We start from the raw sequence: 26,198 nt of genomic DNA on the forward strand, positions 1-26,198 counted from the left end.
TAATTGCCCCATTCTTGTTGCTTGTTATTGGTTGGATATGCTTCATTCTGCTGACCTGGATTGATTGGGCTGACCATGATGAAAGCTTGTCTTCATACTTTGCTTCTGGTGTTTGCGTGGTGCTGTAGTCTGACATTTTTAATTGTGCTGCAACCTGTTATAGCAGATAACTAATAAGCAGGAACTGAAGAAGTAAAGCATATTCAATGATCAAAAAACACCCGTACATTCTACTTTTGCCATTTTGGCTCCAAATGCACAAAAAGGTTACATACACATGCATACACTATGCGATGGAATTCCAGATCAATGTCTATTGCTCACTTCTATTTGCTAATCATAACTGCAGTTAACAAAATCTGGATTTCATCTTAGCTACATGTGGTTAGCGGCTACTATTGAACAACACTGTCCTAATCTCAGCCCACCAACCTGTTCCATGTCTCTTTATTTTTTTCTTTCCTTCAATAACCTATTTTTAAATATTCTCATAGGGCCTGATTTTAATCATCATGTTGCGCCCATTTTCGGGTGCGAAAACTTGGTAAAGTCAGGCGTGAGGTGAATAGCACGATCCGCGCCCGCCTCCGCGCTGGCTCCCCCTTTACCAAGGCTTGAAAATGGCCGCAATTGAGACCGTGCCCGAAACGGACGCTATGCCCATTTAAATGCATTTGCATGCATTTAAATTGACTTAATAGGCTGCACACCCAATCTTACCGGCAGTTCCCCCTTTACCATCGCATTCGCCCATCCAGAATCGGCGCGAAACAGGCAAGCTCCACAAAAGTCCAATTCGGGCGCTCCAGTTACTGAGGAGGTAAGTGCCGAACGTCTGACGGCTCTCTGCTTGAGATCGGTTGGGGGAGTCTGGAGCGGGGAGGGAGGTGGGTCCGGAGCGGGAGGGAGGTGGGTCCGGAGCGGGAGGGAGGTGGGTCCGGAGCGGGGGAGGGAGGTGGGTCCGGAGCGGGGGAGGGAGGTGGGTCCGGAGCGGGAGGGAGGTGGGTCCGGAGCGGGAGGGAGGTGGGTCCGCGGAGCGGGGGAGGGAGGTGGGTCCGGAGCGGGGGAGGGAGGTGGGTCCGCGGAGCGGGGGAGGGAGGTGGGTCCGCAGAGCGGGGGAGGGAGGTGGGTCCGCAGAGCGGGGGAGGGAGGTGGGTCCGGAGAGCAGGGGAGGGAGGTGGGTCCGCGGAGCGGGGGAGGGAGGTGGGTCCGCGGAGCGGGGGAGGGAGGTGGGTCCGGAGCGGGAGGGAGGTGGGTCCGCGGAGCGGGGGAGGGAGGTGGGTCCGGAGCGGGGGAGGGAGGTGGGTCCGCGGAGCGGGGGAGGGAGGTGGGTCCGCAGAGCGGGGGAGGGAGGTGGGTCCGCAGAGCGGGGGAGGGAGGTGGGTCCGGAGAGCAGGGGAGGGAGGTGGGTCCGCGGAGCGGGGGAGGGAGGTGGGTCCGCGGAGCGGGGGAGGGAGGTGGGTCTGCGGAGCGGGGGAGGAAGGTGGGTCCGCGGAGCGGGGGAGGGAGGTGGGTCCAACGGCTCTCTACTTGAGATCAGTGGTGGGGAAGGAGGGGTCCACTGTCACTGCCTAATATCAGTGGGGGGAAAGGGGGGGGGTCCGCTGTCATTCTGCCTGAGATTAGTGAGGGGGGAGGGGGCCCACGATTGGTCAGGGTGGCGGAGCCCACGATTGGTCAGGGTGGCGGAGGGAGTGGAGGGGATAAGGGGGTCAGTAATGTTGGGGGGTGGGGCAATGTTTGTGGGGGCCAAGGGGAGGCATTATCTGGCCCGGAAGCGATGTGGCAGGGGAGTCACATTCTATCTTTTTTTTGCGCATGCGCAGTTGGAGGTGCCGATCGGGGCTCCGAGATTTTGGGTGCGTTAAGCCCTGCCCACAGGCTTGTGCAGTGCGATTTGGAATTGCTGATATTTTTGCAGGCAGAGTGCGTATGGGGGCCCTGAGAACGGGTCCAAAAGTCAGATCTAAAACACTCCCAGTTTCAAGTCCGCCCAGCACTTTGAATCAAAATGGTAAAATAGGGCCCATAGTCTCTGCTTCGGTCACTGAATCTGGTAGTGCATTCCACAATCTCTCAGCCCTCCGAATGATATAATTTCCAGGGCCTACTATTATTACTACTATGTTGTCTTCCTTTAGTTTAACTTGCACATAATGGGTGGAATTTTATGGTCTCGTTTGTCCCGAAACTGTAAAATCCCACCCGAGGTCAATGGACTGTTGGCATGTTCTGCCCCACACCCACTCTGATTTCCGTGGCGGGTGGGGCGGTAAAATTCCTTTTTTTAATTACAATACTTTCCATTTGGAACAGTTTCTCCCTATTGGCTGTGACCAAAACCCCATCATCTTGAAAATCTGTACTCAACCTTCTCTGTGAAGAGAACAGCCCCAGTACTAGCCATTTATCCACACATCTGAAGTCTTTCATCCCATGGGGCTATTCACACAAATCTTTTCTGCACTGTAATGCTTTCACATCCTTCCCAAAATATGCACAGAAATGGACACATTACTCCAATTGAGGCCAACCAGTGTTTCATACAGATTTATTATAGCTTTCTTGCTTTTGTACTTTATACCCTTATTTATAAAGCCCAGGATCCCATATGTTGCTTTAACTGTGCCCTCGACCTGGCTTGCTACCTTCAGTAATTTGTGCATATATTCCCTCAGGTTTCCCTGCTCTTGCACTGCCTTTAGAATTGTATCCTTTATTTTATATTGCCTTTCCTTATTCTTGCTACCAAACTGTATTATTTCACATTTTACATTAAATTTCACCTGCCACATGTCCACTCATTCTGCCAACCTGTCATGTCATCTTGATGTCAATCACGATCATCTTCACTGTTTGCCGTCCTTGCAAGTTGTGTCATTTGCAAATTTTGAAACTACCCTGTACAGGCTAGGGGTCATTAACATGAATTTGGAAAAATTGTGGTCCTACTACCCCACAATGTACCACCTCCAGTCTAAAAAATGACCTTTCACTTTGTATCCATGCTGCCACTTTGTTCATATGCCTGTCTAATGGCATTTTATCAAATGCCTTTTGGGTGTCGCTATATACCACATCAACTGCCTACCCATCCTCTCCCATCAACACTCTGTTAATACAGTTAAAAAAGCTGCATGAATTTAGTTAAACGTGATTTGCATTTAACAGATCTTTTCTGAATTGATCTACATTTGTCCAACTTTCTGTTAATTATGCCTTGATTTATGGTTTCTAAAACTTTTCAATCACCAAGGTAAAATTGATTAGCCTGCACTCTTTTTGAACAGTGGTGTAACATTTGTAGTTCTCCAGCCCTCTGGCACCACCCCCCGTATCTAAGGAGAATTGCAAGATTATGACCAGTACCACCATTATTTCTATCCTTAACTTCCTTCAGTATTTTCTGTGCATGTGATCCCATCCTGATGACTTATTAGAAGTTTTGCCTGCATCAAGATACTTCAGCACCAGTCGCTAAGGAATGGTAGCCTTTTTTAAAAAAGGGTTAGAATATAAGGGGAGAGGGGATGATTTGGTCTAATAATTTTAGTTAGACCACATCTGCAGCACTATAAACAGTTCTGGACATGCATTTTAGAAAGGATATACTTGGTAGGAATTTAGGAAAGATTCACCAGAATGTGTTACCAGGGCAATATGGTGAAGATGACATCTTGGCTTGTATTTCCTGGAATGCAGAAGGTCACGGGGATGATTTGATTGAAGTTTTTTTTAAGATTTTGGAAGGAATCAGTAGGGTAGATGAAGAGAATTTTTTTCTGCTGATGGGAGGAGTATAGGACAAGGGGACGTAACTTAAAACCAGTTTACGGCATGGTCAATAGCAGTGAGGTGAACAATCGGTTAGTTTACTTTCTGACAGTATTGGTTGAAAGAAGTGTATTGCGCAGGACACTTTCACGAATAGTGCAGTGGGATCTTCATTGTTCAGTTGAACCACACAAACAGGCAGATAGATGTGCCCTCAATTTGACATCTCATTTAATGTTCCCTTGTCCTAGACTCCTCAGGGCGACACCTGAAATGGTGCAGCACTCCTTCAGCATTGTGCTGAAATGTCAGCCTCAATTATGTGCTGCAGCCCTGGAGAGAGGCTTCAACCCACAACCTTCTGGCTGCAGTTAGAGTACTACACACTGAGCTACGCTGGACTCTTTAGAAGAGAAAGGGATATGTTTAGTAGGACATTTTTTTTTACATTATGAATTTTCATATAATTTAAAAGACACATTGAAATTGTAATTCATTTCTTGGTTCAAATCATTTAATACTGCGAAAGTAGGTATGTTTGATTGTGTATTTGTAGGTAGGAAATAAAACATGAGTCAAGTGCCTTGTATGCCTGGAAGGATACAAATACATCCAAGTTAACAAAACACAGCTATTTCACAGATGATTTAACTTTGATTAACCTGCTCCATAGAAGCACATCATCTAGACAACTGTAACTTCACTCATATCGTTATTGCTAGGTGCAGCCTAATTTACAGCAACGCTTTTCTTTCCACCTCAACGAAATACATCACAATTTTGATGTTAAGTTGGAGTAAAAACTCAGTGGTTCATTAACCTTGTGTTCAATGTTCATTGACAATAGTTGGTCACTTTTGCAGTAACTGCTACTTTAGTGCAGAGTCCTTATTGTATAGACTGCTGGAGTGAAATCTATTGATGAAAACCAGACTGAAGTGAGCATGAAGCACATAGCATTTTACTTTAAAAATTGACAATATGGTACACAGCTGCTTTGTTGTCTACTCTCTCATACCTAAATCTGTTAGGCATGCTATTACTTGTGGAAAGGGAAGTAATTTTCCTTAACTGATACAAAAAACATTCTCATGTGTATTCCTCTCAAAACATTGGAGTTGTGAAGATTCAAGACTAATCAATATTGGTATTGAATTGATAGGGGTAGAATTAGTTATTGAAGGCTCAGTATAACCGTATTTTGAGTGTTTGCTTCTGTACAATAATGATTTTTTTTTTAAGTTAAACTCTAATATTCCAAATAGGAGTTGAAAATTGGCTGTATGATTGCCTGAGATTAGAAACTAGCACATGGAACCTGTTAGAGCAACAGAGGTCTGTTCTGACACTCTTTTGTAGATATTGAACTAAAAGGATGCTGTATTTCATAAAGTGAAATAGAATTATTTCAATGTAAAGTATAAAGTAAACACACTTAATACTTTGAATTATTACTCATGGTTACAAAATAACACAACCAACTTGTGGGAAGCCATTTTTTAAATTTATAATGTTAAAGAGATTGATCATTTGGACAAACATTTCAATGTATCAGTGAAATTTAAATGCTATTTAAGTGTTCTGGGCTGTTTTTTTTTTCGGGGGGGAGTTGGTGTGGGTGGAATACAAGCTTGCTGGAGGAGGGGGTGGGGGGAGGTGTGGGTGGAATACAAGCTTGCTGGAGGAGGGGGTGGGGGGAGGTGTGGGTGGAATACAAGCTTGCTGGAGGAGGGGGTGGGGGGAGGTGTGGGTGGAATACAAGCTTGCTAGACCAAGCAAAAATACTAAATTAGGTCTATTTTCAAATGGATTTTCACAACAAGATTCAAATAGAAATATTACTTCCATTAATCTAGCAACTCAAATAAAGCAAATTAAATGAATATAATTTTGTCGGGAAAAGACTCTCAACGCACAAAGGCCAAACACTGGTTATGTGTCACTGGTTTGCCAGTTAGCTTGCGAACATTCACAACAATGTTCTGGTGAACATTTCGAAGTGCAAGAACAGCTAACTAGTTTTCACTGGGTGAATTACAGAATGAACTAGTTTAGGAAGAACAGCTTATGTTTCTGTGTTCTAACAAGTGATCTAAATTGTGTTTTTTTGAAAGAACGAGTGATCATATTTTTAAAAGATTATAGAAGTTTCAAGAAGTACTTTAACCCACACCCTCCACCACCTATGGTCATTAGTATACTGAAGATAATCTGCTACTTTCTTTGGGTTTTCAATATCTAATTTGTGTTTTTTTTTAATGTAGATTGTTTCTTTTCCCCCCTTATTGCTTTACTGCCAGGTGAACATAGTGGGGAGAGGAACCAAGCATAGAAGAGGCCCAAACATCATTTTTGTAAAGGGTTTTTCTGCTTTCCTTGTGAGACCCGGATATGAGACACAAGGAAGGCTTAGACCTCCCATTTCTGGTTCTTTCCTCTCCTTTTTCAAAACATTCTAACCTCTCAAAACACCCCCTCCTCGCTAATTATCTGAGTTTCAGATATGGAGCTGTCTTGGGATGATAAGTCTGTAGATGAAGCTGGGGAGTCAAGTGTCTGGGCCTGTTACTACTAAGGTCAGTCATATTTGGTTCTTTCCTTGATCGCCCCCCTATCTGATTCCTGCTCCGAGTTAAAATTCGGCCTAATTTTAAAAGAAAATCATTTATGGGATGTGAGCATTGTTGGCTCGGCCAACATTTATTGCCCATCCGCTGTTGCTCTTCAGAAGTTTGTGGTGAGCTGCCGCCTTGAACTGCTGCAGTTCTTGAAGTGTAGGTACATCCACAGTGCTGTTAGGGGGGGAATTCCAGATTTTGACCCAGCGACAGTGAAGGAACGGCAGTATATTACCAAGTCAGGATGGTGAGTGACTTGGAAGGGAACCTCCAACCTCCAGGTTGTGGTGGTCCCAGGTATCTGCTGCTCTTGTCCTTCTAGATGGTAGTGGTTGTGGATTTGAAAGATGCTGCCTAAGAAACCTTGGTGAGTTTCTGCAGTGCCCCTGTAGCTGGTACACATGGCTGCTATTGTTCATCAGTTTGGAGGGGGTGAATGTTTGTAGAAGGGGTAACAATCATGCAGGCTGCTTTGTCCTGGATGGGTGTTAAGCTTCTTGGCGCTGCACTCATCTAGGCAAGTGGAGAGTATTCCATTACACTCCTGATTTGGGCCTTGTAGATGGTGGGCAGACTTTGGGGAGTCAGGGGGTGAGTTATTTGCCACAGGATTCCTAGTGTTTGACCTGCTCTGGTAGACGCAGTATTTATATGGCTAGTCCAGTTCAGTTTCTGGTCAATGGTAGCTCCAAGCTGCATTTTTAGTATTTCTGTTTCCCATATCAGCCAGCTTCTTGTCTAAGAGGTGTTGCTAATAGTGTTAATTTCTGTTTTATTATGGCATATATTTTTGGGGCCACTGTGAACTGGGATAAATGTACCAAACCTATTTCATATCTGACTGTTACATACAGCATGCGGAAGGTCAAAATCCCGGAGTGTGAACTGAGGATTTGAATAGTGATGTTAGGACGAAAAGCGTAGAGTGTAAATTCACTCTGTCAACTATTTCCCAGGATTTGACCACCTCAACATAAAATATCCACAGAAATATGACAAAACAACTGGTTAAATTACAGAGCACAAGCTAACTATTTTGTCATAAACTAAATATATTGCAAAAGCGAGAAACGTCCTCAAAGCAAATTAAGTTTATCCAATTCGGCAGTCAATTCTGTATGTTGAATAAAATTTCCATTAAAATTTAAGAATATCCAAATTTGAATGACAATTAAGATGTCAATTATCAATCAGAAATCATCAATTATAAAGATCCTGATAGTCATCTGATCCACCAAATAGACTTAAGTGCTTTATTTATATTGTAGTTTACTGGAAGTTTGGGTTGGTATTTAAGCAACAATTTCTCTGGGAAATTTGAGCATTTTTCTATTTTATTGCTGTGTTATCCTTTCAAGTCACTTATTCAAAATCTGCAGCTTTATCTGACATTCATTTCCTGATGAGATCAATTTTGCTTTCTGATATTGCATTGTATGTTGCCATATTATTGGAAACAAAAAGGCATTTTCAACTGTTGTATGCAGAACTTTTGGAACATCAATACTACAAAGGTAAAAAATATATTGTCATGGAATTATAGGAGTAAGACTTCATCTTATCAATCAGTTTCTGTGTACTTTGTGGTATTTTTCAATAAGCAAATACAGCCTATTCTATTATTTGGTTTACCATGATTCACTTCTTGTTTAAAATGCAGTTATTACAGTATCGAGTTTTGGTCTTGAGAAAATGTTCATTTCAAAATTATTTAGTGTAAAGGTTTTAGATTTGATGATTGTATGTAAAACTGTCAACAAAATGACATGGGGGGCAAGCACACCTGCAGAGATTATTTCAATCTTGGGTGTCGAGTTTTTGGTTTTGTGCTTGAACAACGTTGGACCCCTACCATGTCAGACTGCTTTCAGATTAATAGATTGTCCAGTGTATAAGTGATTTCTGTGAAAGGATGTGCATCTTCTGTGTCTCAGTGTGATTATTTTTGAAAAAAAGCTTTCATTTTTTTTAAGTAGCACAAAAGCTATAATTGGCATGCTTTGTAAGGAAGTGTCAGTGTGTGAGAGATCGGAATCACTGTGAATTCTTTTTAAGCATTTCTTCCCCTCTGCACCACCGCCTCCACAGTGGGGTCATGCAGATCACTAGCTTCTCCTGAAATGGCCATTTTCTCTGGCAGGTGCATTATACCCTGTGTTTTCAGATTGTTTTTCCATTCTGAATGGATGGCAGGTTGATTGCTCTGGCTGCATTCTTAGAGAAAGGGCTGACAAATGCAGCAGAGCTTGCTCAAAAGACAGTGATTACTGTTTTCCTTTGCAGCTGATTGAAGCCCTTGAAAGGAAAGATTTTAACTTCCCCCATTTGGTTGAAAGTATGAGCATATCTGCAGGATATTGAAATTGTTCATGTTATTAACCCATTTCTGTAAACTTGTCAGAATGGTAGGCAGATTCAATTTCCAACTACCGTCAAATTTGCACATATGATTATCATTTCGATAAAGCACAAGTTAACATCATAGTGTGCATTTCACTGTTATTTTTCTAAGCTCTATTACTTGCAGGCTTAATTATATTTTATTGTCTGCCTAAATGTGTTTGTTGTGAAAGATATGAAAATGTGGCGATTAGTGTGGCTTGGCAGCTGTTATGGCCTACAAGATGTATTTTATTCAGTTTTCAGCCTGAATGCTTGCCTTTAACTCCCCTGGTGGGCCAGTAATTACACAGTCTTGCTGTCAGAGATGTGATTGGAGGCAGTCAGGCAGAAAACTTTGTGCCATCCCAGTGCCACCTTGTAGTGGAGAACACAATCCCAGCAGTACCATCTGTTCTTTGTTGTCTAGTCATCTGGCCTGGCTGCTGAGACCTGATCTAGGCAGCTGGTTCCCATCCTCTGACCAGCCGATCTCGTGTGGTAGAACAGCTTACACAACTAAACTTGTACTTGGGTTTCTTGAAGTAAAGAGAAGTTTCCTGCTGTCCTGTTTCTTTAGACAGATGACCTGACAAAAACTGTAACCTTTTACAACACAGCTTCAGATTAGAATGAAAGAGCGAAGCAGAATGAACGAGATTTTTAATACATATGTTTGGAATATGTAGATTTTCAAGTTTAAGCGCATGAATGGGATGAGGAAGGGAAAGTTTAAAAACATCTGAAACTAATGTTGTTGCTGCCCCAGATATATTCTGACCCCATGGGCATAAACTGCTTTTTTGATTAGTCTATTCTTAACTGCTTTTCAAGAATGCACCACAACTCCACATATGTACTTCACTGGTACTGGTCAATCCCATAATCTCTGCCACCAGGAGGAACAAGCGCAACAAGGTTATGGGAGCACTCTCCCCTCCAAATTACACACCATCACAGTTGAATATATGACTGCTTCATTTTGACTGGATCGAATTCCCTATCAAATGTGAGAACGCAATCAGCACAAGAAGTACAGCAGTTTGAGGAAAAGAAATACCGCTACCTTCTCAGTACAGCTAGGGCTGGGCTGTCACCAAGGTTTTACTTGTCACACACCTTGCGAGGGCAAATTTTAAAAAAAAAATAATTCCTAAAGGAATCCTTCCTTTGGTTTTAGATTTTCCTCCCTCCAGCTTACCAGACCTCAAGTCCAACTGTTAGTTGCAAGCTAGAGCCATAGCCTAAAGGGACTGGATTTTCCTGATCTCTAAAAAGGTTTGGGCTGGATGCCCAGTTTATTAGACCAGGGATTCCCGCCAACAAGCTGGTGTCTTGAAAATGTTGGCAGAAAGGTCCAGGTGATTCTCTAGCACTAAGAGACAGGAACAATAGCAAAATAGTGGCAGAATCCCAAAGGTTGAGCCAACATGTTGACTGAAGACCTCGAGCAAGACCAAACCCTTCAGAATATGAAAGAGGGGATCTAAACTGAGGCTAATCCCTCCACTAACATAGACCTACTGCCATACTTTACATGGTGACCCCAGGAAATGGCACAAATTCTACCCCCTTTTGAATTATCGGATGTTTTACTTGAGTTCATTATGTGCAGTTTGTTTTGCAGGTGAACTATGTAAATTTGTGAAGGAAAGGAAAATAATTTTCATTTATGGCTGGTTGGTATAGGTTTTGCTTTTTTTTTATCTCTTCACTTTATTTTTATAACCTATAATTTAAATTTTTTAAAAATTCAATCTTGTTTCCTCTTCTAACAAAATTGGCATTTGTATTATCTTGTGCCATTCTCTCTTGTAGTCTTCCCTTTCTGTTCTACGTTATCTAGAATTATATGATCTGTTTTTAGACCAGTTACTGGGTCATATGGCCTAATCATATGACAGTGTTTGACAAGTAACAATAAGTGTCAGCCTGGCTTGGTGGCAGCAGTCTTGCCTCTGAGTCAGAAGGTTGTGGGTTCAAATCTCATTGCAGGACTGGAGCATATAATAAAGCTTAATACCTTGGTGCAATACCAAGGGGATGCTATATTGTTGGAGGTGATGTCTTTCTGCTGAGATAATAAGGTCAGATCTGCAAGTTAATTGAGATGTAAAAGATTGCAAAGCAGTAAAAAAAAATTGGGAATCTTGAGAACCTGATAGGTGCTACATAATTGCAAATTTCTTTCTATTAGTCAGTGGTGCTTAAAATACTTGTGTTGATGCAGATCCTATGTATTGTTTCATTAGAATTTCATAATTCCAAACTGTGTTGATTTCAAAATTTAAGCTTTTGGATATTACGATATTGAATCTGTAATGGAAGTAGTCTTTAGTCATGCAGGATATTTCTCATCAAGTAGCATCCTTGTTTTGATTGCATACATTTTAACTAATTTGTCACCCAACATTTTAATTTGCATAGAAATTGAAAATGACTTTATATATTCGTGAAAAATCAAAGTCATCAGTTGACATGTTGTCTTCCGTTAGCTGTCAATAGAAGTGTCTTGCATGTGAATATATGTATATGCAAATATAGAGAAGGCCATTAGGCCCTTCCAGGCTGCCTGATCATTCAATAAGATTATAGTTGATCTGATTCTAACCTCAACCCCACATTCCTGCCTACCATTGATAACCTTACACTCCCTTGGTAATCAAGAATTTATTTAGCTCTGACTTAAAAAAATTCAAAGACTCTTTTTCTACTGCCTTTGGAGGAAGGTACTTCAAAGACTCACGACCCTCCGAGAGAAAAAAACTCAATTTCCGTTTTAAATGAACAACCCCGTATTTTTAAAAAGTGACCCATAGTTCTAAATTCTCCCACAAGAGGAAAGATCCTTTCCACATCCACCCTGTCAAGGTCCATCAGGATCTTAAAGGTTTCAATCAAGTTGCCTCTTACTCTTCTAAACTTTTGTGGGTACAAGCCTGACCTGTCCAACCTTTAGTTCCCATCCAACCTTTACAACCCGCCCATTCCTGGTATTAGGCAAGTAATCCTTTTCTGAGCTGCTTCCAACGCATTTACATCTTTCCTTAAATGAGATCAATACTGTGTGCACAGCACAGAATTATTTATCGTTATTATTTTCAAAATTCTCTTTGAATAGCAGTATAAGGCTGAATTACTTATTTCCAATGAGGTTCAGTGAGAAATCAGATTATTATATGGTTAATTTGTTGAGTATTTTTGTTAATTGATTTGTAACTGAAATAATTTTTTTTATTTGGATATTTTATTCAATGGACTGTGTGACATTCAAGTGTATTACTGAATACAAAACAACTAAAACCACAGCACTTATCAAGAACTTTCCTGCTTTATAGCTTTGGGGGAGTGACTCTTAGCATTTCTAAAGAGTTCCTTTCATCTGTTTGTATGTTGAAATATTGCTGAAGAAAGCGTGATATGATAAGAAGTGCTGCTATTCCAGTATTGAACTTGCTGGAAATACAAGGATTTTGGGGGCTTTATTTTCGGCCTACATTGAAATATGTCTTGTATCTTTAAGTTAACTAGCTTTGTGTTAATTATCTTTCTGTGCACGATTCCCAAATAAAATGATCTATATTGTTTTCCCATTACTTTGTTATTTGTCTTAGTGCAACTTTAATAATTCATGCTGCCAGTGCTCATAATTTCAAGATATGAGCAACAAAAGTTTGAAAGTTAATATATTTGAAAGTTTGAATGCACTTCAGTATTGTTTTGTTTTAAATTTTAAGAGTTAGAATATGCAGTTTTTGGTTGTGAACATTTTAAGTGGAATCTTTAAGTGTATTGTGAAAATTTACTTTTTCTAGAATTCAGATATATTTGTAATAATCCAAGGGTGTTACAGCTTGTAAGCACTGAACAAAGTAAAAAGCAGGTACATGTCAGTAACTCTGACAATAATACCGTCAGGGAATGATTGTCATGCCATTTTCAAGATAGAAGCCATTAGTTAGTTCTTCATTGCCCTGACATTGATGGCGTGAAGATTGCAAGCAGCAATTCAGACAGCTGTAAAATAATTGACTTTTTTCTTCATCTTTCGTAATGAGGAGCATTTCTTCAGATAATTAAAGTCAACATGTTAATAGCTTATTATAAAGAATTTATTGATAACAACTGCTTTAATAATGTGCAGATATTGTAATTAAATGTAAGGTGTTTCAGGATGTCTGTAAGGATACATTAAGTTTTTAAAATTGTTATGTTGCAGCTGAAGAGGAGGAGGAAGATATTGTACCTAAGCAAGCAATTGAACCTGAACCAGAACAAATACAGAAAGAAGAAGTTAAAGAAGGTATTTTGGGGTGAAAGTCCATACTGAGGAGCTTAAAATCATTATCTGTTTTCAATGACATACTTTGTATATTCACTTATTTATACTGTGAATCTGTCAACAGTAAATGTTTTACACGAGTATGACCATTTGACTATCACCTTTGTAATAATTCTTTGTTTAAACAACAATAATTTATATTGTGCCCTTAACAATGAAATATCCCACATTACTTCACAAGAGCATTATAAAAAAAAGTATGGCATCGAGCCACATTCGGAGGTTTTAGGTCAGATGACCGAAAGATTGGTTAAAGAGGAAGGTTTTAAGGAATGTCTTAAAGGAGGAAAGTGAGGCAGAGAGGTATAGGAAACAAATTCAAGAGCTTGGGGCCTTGTCAACTGAAGGCCATCAATGGTGGAGCGATAATAAATCGGAATGAATAAAAGGCCAGAATTAGAGGGCGCAGGTATCCCAGAGGGTTGTAGGATTGGAGAAGATTGCAGAGATAGAGATGGGCAAGGCCACGGTGGAATTTTAAACCATTGGTGACTGGGAGCAGCATGTGTCAGTGAGCCCAAGATGAGTCAGTGATGGGGAATCGAACTTGATATGAGCTATGACATGGGCAGGAGAGTTTTGGATGACCTCAGATTTACAGTGGATAGAATGTGGGAGACCAGCCAGGATTGTGTGGGAATAATTGTGTCTAGAGGTTACAAAGGTATGAATGGGGGTTTCAGCAGCTGATGAGCTGAGGCAGGGATGAAATCAAGCAATGTTATGAAGGTGAAAATAAGCAGTCTTAGTAATAGCACGAATTTGAAATCAGAAGCTCATCTCTGACTCAGGTTTGGTGGGATCCGAGCAGTGTAGCACGTCCCTGGGGCCTCACGTCAAAGGCAGCTTAGTCGGATGTAAGAAGGCCATACCAGCTTTTTTATGGCAGTAGGTGCAGTAACCCAGATAAGTTAAAGGTCCATCCAAATTTAAAAGAACTTGACAGGCCAGCAAGAAGGTAAGTGTGTAAGGTAAATTGAGTAGATGCGTAGGATGGAATTTTTAGTGGAAGGGGGGAGTGGCGGTTGCCCCTGGAGATTCAATTGTTGGGGGGGAGGGTGGTTTGGGGGGAATCCCCTGTGGGGTTGCTACAGATCTGTGCAATGGTTACCCAGAAGTTAGAAGTGGTTTTAATCTTTCTAACTTTATCTGGGTAACTATTGATGTATCAGAGTTGGAACTAACTGAAGTTTGCGATTTAAATTGCATTTTCAAATGGTTCCCAGTGCATGCCAATTGTCTAAGGGAAGTTTGCACTTCCAAGACTATTGTCATGCAAATCATAAAGAAACTGGTAACGTCTGGAGGGGGGCAGCAGAGTTGTTTCCCAGTGCATCTTTAGGTTACCCCCCCCAGTTACACTGCTCTGGGGCGCTGTTCATACTTTCGAGGTAAATTTTGAAGTAATAACCAAAGGCAACTCTAATCTTTCCTCATAACCAATTCTTTTTATTGTTGAGATAATTCTTGTTGCTCTTACCTGTACCATTTCTGATGTGAATATTTATGCTTTTGGGATGTGGTGACTGAAATTGAATCCAGTATTCTGTGTCATCTGACTCGATGGATGCAACTTTTGTAGCCTTCCAATCTAGTGTGGCACTACATCAATGCAGGTTATAATGAACAGTGGATATTATTCTTGTTTTCTAGTTTGAATAGCGTTTGGAAAGCAAACTTTTTTTTCTGCCCTAGATCTCTTCCCTCGGGTCCTTACTTTTCTTCTCTCTATCCTGTAGGCAATGACTTGTGCTTAGGGTGCTTCCATGGTTAGCAACAGACACTTGAAATCAAGCAAATTCTACTTGTGTAAACTTGGACAATGCATTTTGCTGGACTTTTGGATTTGAATGGGAATCACAGTTGAATCTGACCCTGTCTGTCCCTGAGATCCACATATGTACTTGGATAGCAGACAGGAATGGCCATCCTTGTGCTGGCCATGTAACCAAGCGTCAGTTTGGCTCAATTGTATTACTCTTGCAACTGTGTCAGAGATTTTGGACTTCAAGGACCTCAGAATACTTAGCTTCATTTCATTCAGTACTGAGAATGTAGAAAAAAATAAATATTTAATTTATTTAGTGCCTTTCACAACCTCAGGATGAACCAAAGTGCTTCACAAGATAATTAAATACTTTGGAACTGTAATCACTATTGTACTGTAGGACAAGTGGGAATTTGTGCACAGTGTGATAATGAGCAGATAATCTGTTTTAGTGATGTTGGTTGATCAAGAACTCTTCAGCTCCTCTTCGAAATGTAGGATATGGGGTGTTTTATTGGAGGGGACATTAGGGCAAGGCCCGTGGTGGTTCAGGTGGATGTGAAGCTCTTTGGCACTAATCAATAAAAAACAGAAGAATTTTCTGTCTACCAACATGGTGAAGCAGAGTAACTGGCCGTTTATCTCATTGCTATTTATCATTTATTTCATTTCCTACCCACATATTGAATGACTACACATTAAACCCAACTGACTTGTGGAGCTCTTTGAGACATCCTGAGGCTCTGAAAAACACAGTACAAGTTTCTTTTCTTCTTTCTCTTCCTCCTTCTCCAGCTCAGGGGCTGGTGCTGATTGCTTTGGTTCTACTGTTGCCGTGTCCAAGATGAACTAACGTGAAAATTAGGGGTTGACACTGAGACCACCTCAGACTGTATGGGTCAGTACCACACCATGTGTATGTTCTTGCAATGAAGGTTCTAAGGGATTAATCCTTGCTTTGCCCTCTTATGTATACAGAATGTTTTAGATCCTGGGTAAACTAATTCACAGATCAAATAAGGTAGAATAAAATTAATGTTGTATGTGGATAGTTCTTTTGCTGAACATGGAAACTGTTTTTTGTTTTGAAAAAAAGATGCTGGCTTTTTTTCAGTCAGATTGTTGGGAGTTTCAAATGTCAGTAAGTTGCACTAGATTCTGTGGTCATGTTTAAATGGACAATTCCAATTAATGGGCAATTTGATGCATCTTAAAACGAAATAAGATTGAATTGGTGGTAAAGTTAAGATGCTAAGTACCTTTCTAAATTAAATAATGTTTAAAAGAGCAAGATCTAAAGTAAGAAAGATTTGCTTGCCTTTGTTTTACAGGTGCACCACGTGAACTTACAGAAGAGGAAAAGCAGCAGATTGTTCACTCTGATGAATTCCTCACATTCTTTGATCACAGCACCAGAATAATTGAACGGGCTCTTGCAGAACATAAAGATCTCTTTTTTGACTATAGCGGCAAGGATTTGGAAGAGAAAGAAGGGTAATATTTACATAACTACTATTGTATTTGTTGCAGCAGCACTGTTTCTGAATAACATTTCTGACTTGCGTTTTGTTTCTTAACAGAGAACTCCAAGGTGGAGCTAAACTTTCTCTAAATAGACAGTTTTTTGATGAGCGCTGGTCAAAACATCGTGTTGTTACGTGCATGGACTGGTCACCTCAGGTAGCGTTTTCTATTTTAGCATGATTCTTTACCCCTCTCTCAAATTATATAGGCTATTTAATGAAAGTGTGCTGCTTTTTGATAACTAACGACAATAAATCTGTGCAGAAATTTGAATTTATATTCTCTCTTGTCGACTAAAATGTCAATGGGATGTGTTATGGGCTAATTATACTCATGCCTTTGCATTGACACTAAGTTCTGAATGTGAAATAACACCAGTATAAAATTAGTGTTTTAGGGTCAAAGAAGTTACTCAGCAGTAATTCTGAACTTGGAACACTGAAAACTCATTTGATTTATTATTGTCACATGTATTAGTATGCAGTGAAAAGTGTTGTTTCTTGCACGCTATACAAATAAAGCATACCATCATGGAGAAGGAAACGAGAGAGTACAGAATGCAGTGTTACAGTCATAGCTAGGGTGTAGAGAAAGATCAACTTAATGTAAGGTAGATCCATTCAAGGGTCTGCTGGCAGCAGGGAAGAAGCTGTTCTTGAGTCGGTTGGTACATGACCTCAGACTTTTGGATCTTTTTCCCGATGGAAGAAGGTGGAAGAGAGTATGTCTGGGATGCGTGAGGTCCTTAATTGTGCTGGCTGCTTTTCCGAGGCAGCAGGAAGTGTAGACAGAGTCAATGGATGGGAGGCTGGTTTACGTAATGGACTGGGCTTCGTTCATAACCCTTTTAGGGTTTCTGATACAACCAGAAAGGATGCTTTCTATGGTGCATCTGTAAAAGTTGGTGAAAGTCATAGTGGACATGATGAATTTCCTTAGCCTCCTGAGAAAGTAGCGGCAGTTGGTGGGCTTTCTTAACTATAGCGTTGGTGTGGGGGGACCAGGGAAGGTTGTTGATGATCTGAACACCTAGAAACCTTGAAGTTCTCGACCATTTTCACTTCATCCCCATTAATGTAGACAGCGGCAAGTCCTCCACTACACTTCCTGAAGTTGATGATTATCTCCTTTGTTTTACTGACATTGAGAGAGATTATTGTCGTCGCACTAGTTCACCAAATTCTCTGTTTTCTGCATTCTATCTCTTCATTGTTTGAGATCTGACCCACTTGCACTTCTTTCAACAAGGTATATCTTTTTCAAGGGTTTCCATGCTAAGAATGTGTGCAAGAATGGAACTTCAACAGCTCAGCCTACAGAGACGTTTGGAATCCACATTTAACTACACATCTGTAAACTCTAGTAGTTGCTGCTAGTGGAGCAATGCTGGCAAACACTGACAGTTTTGCCGCTATTATTACAGCAAAATATGTTTTCTATACCGGATGTCAGACCATACATATAAAAAAAAGCAAAGGACTCAGTGACCCCTAGAACACTACTTTTTGCATTTCTAATACACTCCCCTGTCTCAACCCCCTCTCCCCGCCCATCCAATCTAACAGATATTGGTTAATTTGTTTACAAGCTTACTATCTGTACTGCCACATTCCTTTTAATACTGTGTTAGTATTTAAGTTAAATATCAAGAGACTCCTTTGTGGCATGTTATCTGTTCCTTTGCTCAAAATTTATATGCACAGCTTTAGTGCATTTCTCTTATCAGTATATACTATTGTTTCCTCAATTGCATGTTTAGGCAAATCTCGCCATAACTCTGTACTGGCAGCCCTTAATTAATCTATAACAGAATTACCATGGTGCAGAAGGAGGCCATTTGGCCCATCATATTTGCACCGGCTCTCCAAACGAGCATCATGGCTTTCTGCTGTTCCCCTGCCTTGTTCCCATACCCATGCACATTGTTTCTATTCAAATAATCATGTAATGCCCTCTTGAATGCCTCCGTTGAACCTGCCTCCGCCACCCTTCCAGGCAGAGCATTCCAGACCCAAACCAATCCCCAATTTAAAAAAAAATGTTTCTCATCGCATTTGCTTCTTTTACAAATCATTTTAAATTTATGCCCTGTCATTCTTGATCCTTTTACAGGTGGGAACAGTTTCTGCCTATCTACTGTGTCCAGCCCATTCATGATTTTGACCATCTCTATCAAATCTCCTCTTAGCCACCTTCTCTCCAAGGAGAACAATCCCAACCTCTCCGATCTATCTTCAAAACTGAAGTTTCTCAACCCTAGAACTATTCTGATAAATCTCTTCTGCACTGTCTCCAAAGTTCACATTCTTCCTACAGTGTGCCATCCAGAACTATACACATCTTATATAAGTTCAGCGTAACCTTCTTGCTCTTGTATTCTGTGCCCCAATTACTAAAGCCCAGAATGCCATTTGCTTTATTAACTGTTCTCTCCACATGTCCTGCTACCTTCAAAGATCTACGCACATATACACCCAGGTCCTTCTACTCCCCCTTAAGAATTTTATCCCTTATTTTATATTGTCTATATATGTTCTTCCTAGCAAAATGCATCACCTCACACTTTTCCACGTTGAACTTCATCTGCCACCTGTCTGCCCACTCCACCAAGTTGTCTATATCCTTTTGAAGTTCTACACCGTCCTCTTCACAGGTTACAATACTTCCAAGTTTTGTATCATTCGCAAACTTTGAAATTGTTGCCTGCACACCAAGATCTAAATCATCTATATTAATATATATATATCCCAATAACGACCCCAGAGATACACCACTGCAAATCTTCCTCCAGTCTGAAAAATATCCATTACTCGCTGCTGCCTATTATTTTGTTTCCACATTACCACTGTCCCTTTTGTTCCATGAGCTGTAACTTTTCTCACTAGTCCGCTGTGTGGCACTGTATCAAATGCCTTTTGAAAGTCTGTGCACAAATCAACAGCGTTCCTTTCATCAACCTTTTCTGTTACCTCCTCAAAAAAGCTCCAGCACATTAGTTAAGTAAGTCCTTCCAGCCCTTCATTTTATTCCATACTAAAGCATCTCAACATTAGGCTAGTTTATTTCTTCCTTCTTTCTTGAACAAATGTGCTACACTGGCAATCCTCTGACCTTCAGGCATAACTTCTACATCCAATGATTTTTGAAATATTGTGTTCAGAATTTCTGCTATTCCCACCCTAACTTTTACAAACAGACCAGGATGTCTGGTTTTAAGGTCTAGTGCCTTTTCCGCCAACATTTTTAGCATGACTTTCTCAGCTTTGATTATCCTATCTAAATGCTCCATCCAACCTCTTGGATTCTTTCATTCCTACCAATTAAATACTTGTCTAAAAGCTGATGTACTTGTGTGGTATCTCAGACACTTTTGAAATTTCCTTTGTCACCGCTAATCACAATACCCTTTTCAACTATCTGCTCATTTTTGTGTCTATCAAATCATGTTATTTACTTCAATGCTCCATGCCAGTCTTCATACTCCTTCTCTCAGCCTTTCTAACTTCCTTTCATTATGTGGTGTTTGGTGTTAACCAATAAAAATGAATTAATCCAGAAAATCCTCCTTTACCTGTAGACTGGTGAGAAACAATATATTTTATTAAGTTTTGACGAAAGGTCATAAACCCAAAATTTTAACCGTTTCTTTCTACAGAAAAGCTACCTGGCCTACTGAGCATTTCCAGCTTTTTGTATATATTTCAAGTATTCATTTACTGATTAAATGACTGGGTTCATCGTCAAGTTCAATTATTTTATTTATTGTATTGAAAATTAAGCTAGTAGCACATCCTTATTCAACATCTGTGCTTTACATAAGTCAACAGAAACAAAAATAAACGTGGAAATCCTGTGAAGGCAGTATATCTACTAACCTTGAAGCAATGCCTATACAATGCTATGTGGATCCAGACGACCAATGATAACACTGCTGATTCCTACATTGCTCTAATCCAACAACAGAGCTCCCAGCACCAGTTAATTTTAAGTGATAAGAGACCAAACAGGGCTGTGGATTCTTGTATTAAGTATACAGAAAATCAAATTTCAACAGTTTCAATTTGGTTTCACACTGGACCGTCTAAGCAGTGTGAAACAACCAGGCCAGTACCCTGGAGGTGGTCTCAGACCTATTGTTTTTGAGGTGAACTGAAGTTAGATCCCAATGTGATTGTTGAGTTGTGGGATAGTTTCATTACGTGGGTAAAATGTAATGTTCATGGGCTTTGTCTTCAATCTTTTGTTATTTTCTATTTTTTCTGAAATTGGATATAACAACACATTTTGCAGCAATGATGGCAGTGAATTTGTCAGTGTTTGCCATTATTGTTCTTCTGACAGTAGCTACTGGAGTTCACGTATTCAGTTAAATTTGGATTCCATACTCCTCTAGGATGCGCTGTTGAAGTTCCATTACTGCACTCCTATTCTCAGTATGGAAACCCATGAAAAAAGTATGCCTTGTTGAATGAAGTCAAGCTGAGGCCTGAATTTTACATTCGCGACGCGCCCAAAGTCAGTATGGGTGAGAGTGGATGTGAAACCTGCTCCTGCCCAAGATTGCATTGTTAACGCGATATTACGCTGATTGGCCAATTAACGGCCATCCAGCATGAAATGCATTGCGTAAAAAGGCTGAGCACTGCGGGGGAAGGCGGGAGGATTTGATTTATTTTGTCACACGTATTGGGATACAGTGAAAATTATTGTTACTTATGCATTATATAGACAAAACACACCGTTCACAGAGTACATAGGGGAGAAGGAAAAGAGAGAGTGCAGAATATAGTATTACAGTCATAGCTAGGGTGAAGAGAAAGATCAGCTTAATATGTGATGGGACCATTCAAAAGTCTGATGGCAGCAGGAAAGAAGCTGTTTTTCAGTCGGTTGGCACGTGACCTCAGACTTTTGATTCTTTTTCCCGATGGAAGAAGGTATGATGGAAGAAGATGGAAGAGAGTATGTCCAGGATGCGTGGTGTCCTTGATTATGCTGGCTGCTTTTCCGAGGCGGCGGGAAGCGTGGACAGTGTCAGTGGGTGGGAAGCTGGTTTGCGTGATGGACTGGGCTTCATTCACAACTCTGTGGTTTCTTATGGCCTTGGTCAGAGCAGGAGCCATACCAACCTGTGATACATCAGGAAAGGATGCTTTCTATGGTGCATTTGTAAAAGTTAGAGGGCAGGTGTCAGGAAAAGGGAGTGTGTGGGCTGTTCTCCTTCAGGGAGAAGCTGCTGCAGAGATGCTGACTTGTAAAAGAAACTAAATAAATATCAGTGGAAAAACTATGTCACGAGTGTCTAGCACAATCATACCCAGACCTCAGTCCCCAGAAACGTTTGTTAATTTTATTTGAACCCTGGCTTTCATCCTGCCCTGGATCGAGTTTGCAACTAAAACATAAAAGCTGCTTTGCCAATCGGCCCACCAGCCAACTGTAAAGGCAGGCGGGCAACGTAAAATCCCAGACAATTGATGTTTATTTAATTTAAATTGGCTCTTGATTGTTGGGCACACTTACAACTTGGGCATGGGGACTGAAATATCACAGGGGTGCAATGGCATCAAGACATGCGCCCGATATCTTCTTGCACAATTTTACACACTTCTGGGGCTGGAGCGCATCCGTCCAAGCAACGTAAAGTTCTGGAAAATCTCAGCAGCTCTGGCAGCATCAGTGGGGAGAGAATAGAGCCAACGTTTCGAGTCTAGATGACACTTCGACAGAGCTGAGAGCAAAGAGAATCAGCGGAGATTTATACTATGAGGTTGGGAGAGGATTGAATGGCTTTATTCTCTCCCCACAGTTGCTGTCAGACCTGCTGAGACTTTCCAGCATTTTCTGTTTTTGTTTCGGATTCCAGCATCTGCAGTATTTTGCTTTTAATGTAAAATTCTGGTCTGAATTTATGCGGTGTTCTAAGTTCATTATTACTGCTGAGTAACTTTTATTTGATAAAAAGTTTATTGTATATTGGTGTAATGTCAGCTTCCCCACCATTATAAATTCGCAATAATATGTTTTAAAGTTTTTGTTCGTTTATCTGCTATCTTGATCAAAAGTAAAATACTGTGGACACTGGAAATCTGAAATAAAGCAGAAATGCTGGAAATGCTTGACAGGTCCTGTAGCAATCCTGGAGAGGGAAACAGAATGGACATCTCAGGCTTGTATAGAGCCCCGAAATGACACAGTGCTCTCTACAAAGCAGGTCTGTGTTAACACCTTAATAAGATTGAAGAATCCTTCCTGAAGCTGGAGTCTAAATCAACAATTATTTCACTCAATGTAAAGCCATGTACAGAAAACAAAATGAGGAGAGGTAAAGAAAGATAGTATTAGGAGAGAGAAACAAAAGAGACACATGTTTTAAAATGCTTAATTTTAAGTCTCCAACAATAGTTAAAATCCACACTTGTAAATTTTCAGTGTCAAAGAGATAGTTTGGTAGCAATAAAGGTTTATTATTTCCTTAAAAACTCTCAGGGCCTTATTTTACCATTTTGATTCTAAGTGCTGGGCGGACTTGAAACTGAGTGTGTTTCAGATCTGACTTTTAGACCTGTTCTGAGGTGCCCCCATACGCATTCTGCCTGCAAAACTTTCAGTGATTCCGAATCACGTTGCATAAGCCTGTGGGTGGGGCTTAACGTGCCCGAAACCCTGCAGCTCCGATTGTCTCCTCCAACTGCGCATGCGCAGAAAAAAAATAGAATGCTGCTCCCCTGGCACAGAGTGGCAGCGGACCCCCCTTTCCCTCCACTGATCTCGGGCAGAGTGTCAGCGGACCCCCCTTTCCCTCCACTGATCTCGGGCAGAGTGGCAGTGGACCCCCCCAAATTCTGGATGGGCGAACACAGTGGTAAAAGGGGAAGTGCTGGTAAAGTTGGGCATGCAGCCCTTTAAGTCAATTTAAATGCAATTTAAATCCCGATTGCGGCCATTTTCGGGCCTTGGTAAAGGGGGAGCGGGCGCGGATCGTGCTGCGCGGATCGTGCCACTCGCCTCACACCCGACTTTGCCAAGTTTTCGTGCCCCAAAATCGGGCCCACGGTTACACTTGAATGGTTGCCCTGATTTTTTTACTGGTATGTTTAGTGGGTATCTAATAGATTACATCAATTCTGGAGGATTGAGTGCAGGCCTAAAAAAAGGTTTTGTGCCTGGTGCCAAATGGTTTGCAATCATCACGGTCACTTTCTGCTGCTGCAAACTGGATCTCACCAAGAATGAGCGCGAAGTTGATTAGCATATTTAAAGTAGCATTTAAATATGCTCAGCCCATCTATGCCTGATTCTCCCAGCTCCTGGGATCTTCTGACCCTCGGACGTGTTGAGAACCCGGTGAAAATTGCTACCGATTCCCACTAGTGGATATTAGGCCACGCTGGGGGGAGCGGAGGCCATTGAAGCACCATGGTGGTTGGGGACATGGCTGGGCAGTGCCAAGGTAGTGGGGGGGTGGAGCTATGAAGGAGGCACGTTGGGCGTCATGAAGGGGGATGCAGTGGGAGTGCCCCGCTGCTGCTGGTGATCCGTGTTGGGGAAGCATGCCGCCGATTGGTGGGGTGCGATCTTCCAGTGCAGTGAGGGATCAGGGCACCCTTTCAAAACAGCGCCCATTCACTTTGCAGCCGGGCTCGTTGGTGTGTTTAGATTCTGCCTCTCCTAGAACCAGCACGCAACTCACCACTCCCAAAAAATGACTTAAGTGTGGGACGATTACAGTTTGGTCCATGCTGGACAGATTGATGTAGATTACTCCAGTTTTCTCACCCTTATGACAATTAGTCATTTTTTAAAGGAAAATTCTGCCCTATATGTTTGAATGCTCTGTCTTTTGGTGAGATGCTGGTGTAGTGAAGCTTGTGGAGGGTCGGGCAACTTTGAGAGCAGTTTCCTGATTTGCACATGAGGTTGCTGTACAATTTATTCCTTAATAATGGTCAGTGCTGTTATTCTCTAAACACAAAAATCTTTAATATTACTCAAGCCTTTTGTTTTGTAAGTGTTATGTTTTTATTAATAAAAGAATTCATGAAAACTAAATCATAGTATTAATAATAGTTGTAGTTCACCACTTAAGAATCACGTGCTTGCAGTTTTAATGCTTACTAGTTTCATAATTGTCCTTAATAATTAAGTACGTGTGTTGTATTTTAACCATAGCCAATCTTTCTGATTTTATTTATTGTCACGTGTTAGCATAGAGTGAAAAGTATTGTTTCTTGCATGCTATACAGACAGAGCATACCGTTCATAGAGAAGGAAACGAGAGAGTGCAGAATGTAGTGTTACAGTCATAGCTAGGATGTAGAGAAATATCAACTTAATGCAAGGTAGGTCCATTCAAAAGTCTGATGGCAGCAGGGAAGGAGCTGTTCTTGAATCGGCTGGTACGTGACTTCAGACTTTTGTATCTTTTTCCTTACAGAAGAAGGTGGAAGAGAGAATGTCCAGGGTGCGTGGGGTCCTTAATTAGGCTGGCTGCTTTGCCAAGGCAGCGGGAAGTGTAGACAGTCAGTGGATGGGAGACTGGTTTGCATGATGGATTGGGCTACATTCACGACCTTTTGTAGTTTCTTGCGGTCTTGGGCAGAGCAGGAGCCATACCAAGCTGTGATACAACCAGAAAGAATGCTTTCTATGGTACATCTGTAAACGTTGGTGAGAGTCGTAGCTGACATGTCAAATTTCCTTAGTCTTCTGAGAAAGTAGAGGTGTTGGTGGACTTTCTCAACTATAGTGTCAGCATGGGGGAACCAGGACAGGTTGTTGGTGATCTGAACATCTAAAAACCTGAGGCTCTTGACCCTTTCTACTTCGTTCCCATTGATGTAGATAGGGGCATGTTCTCCTGTACGCTTCCTGAAGTCGATGACAAACTCTTTCGTTTTGTTGACATTGAGGGGGAGATTATTGTTGCCACACCAGTTCACCAGATTCTCTATCTCATCCCTGTACTCTGTCTCGTCATTGTTTGAGATCTGACCCACTATGGTGGTGTCGTCAGCAAACTTGAAAATCGAGTTGGAGGTTTATTTGGCCCCAGTCATAGGTGTATAAGGAGTATAATAGGGGACTAAGAACACAGCCTTGTGGGGTACTGGTGTTGAGGATGATCGTGGAGGAAGTGTTGTTGCCTATCCTTACTGATTGTGGTCTGTGGGTTAGGAAGTTCAGGATCCAGTCGCAGAGGGAGGAGCGGAGGCCCAGGCCATGGAGTTTGGAGATATGTTTCGTAGGAATAATGCTGTTGAAGATAGAGCTGTAGTCAATAAATCATGGATCCTCTAGCTTTCTGAAACATTTGTTTGTGTACACTTCCAGCTTTTCAGTGGTTTTGAGTCCCATCTGTTTTCAACAATGACTGACGTATAACTAAAATGCTAACTACCATACAGCAAAGTACAGTTGTGCCTGAGGCAGTCTACTGTTCCTGTTAATATTTCTTTTCTGATTTTGCTGTCAACAGTATCCAGAACTTCTTGTTGCCTCATATAACAACAATGAAGATGTTCCTCATGAACCAGATGGTGTAGCTCTTGTATGGAACATGAAATTTAAGAAAACCACCCCAGAGTATGTCTTTCACTGCCAGGTAAAGTATGAGATCTTGTCCAGCCAAAGCCGTGATTTAGTTCCAAGAAAGAAAAGTGATTCATTGCCAAAGACTTTCCCATGCCTGTCGATTTAATGATTTAATCAGTCTAGCGTGCCTATTAATTTCCAACACTTGTGTTGGTGTGTGCTGTAAAAAATTTCCTTTGAGGAATGTTTATCACGTGGT

General features: G+C 41.2%; 1 protein-coding gene across 2 annotated transcripts in view; it reads left to right on the plus strand.

The window, feature by feature from the left end:
* LOC144503675 (cytoplasmic dynein 1 intermediate chain 2-like) overlaps positions 1 to 26,198 on the plus strand; it is an 82,907-nt gene that overhangs the window by 43,172 nt on the left and 13,537 nt on the right. For both annotated transcript variants that reach the window (XR_013499540.1, XM_078228393.1), the window contains exons 6-9: positions 12,991 to 13,074; positions 16,213 to 16,375; positions 16,462 to 16,561; positions 25,884 to 26,009. Coding sequence is in view for 1 of the 2 variants with exons in the window: in XM_078228393.1 (XP_078084519.1) it covers positions 12,991 to 13,074; positions 16,213 to 16,375; positions 16,462 to 16,561; positions 25,884 to 26,009 (473 nt within the window). In the remaining variant the exon portion in view is untranslated. The remainder of the gene's footprint in view (positions 1 to 12,990; positions 13,075 to 16,212; positions 16,376 to 16,461; positions 16,562 to 25,883; positions 26,010 to 26,198) is intronic.

The sequence above is a fragment of the Mustelus asterias genome, chromosome 14 (genome assembly GCF_964213995.1).
Source record: "Mustelus asterias chromosome 14, sMusAst1.hap1.1, whole genome shotgun sequence".
Lineage (NCBI taxonomy): Eukaryota > Metazoa > Chordata > Chondrichthyes > Carcharhiniformes > Triakidae > Mustelus > Mustelus asterias.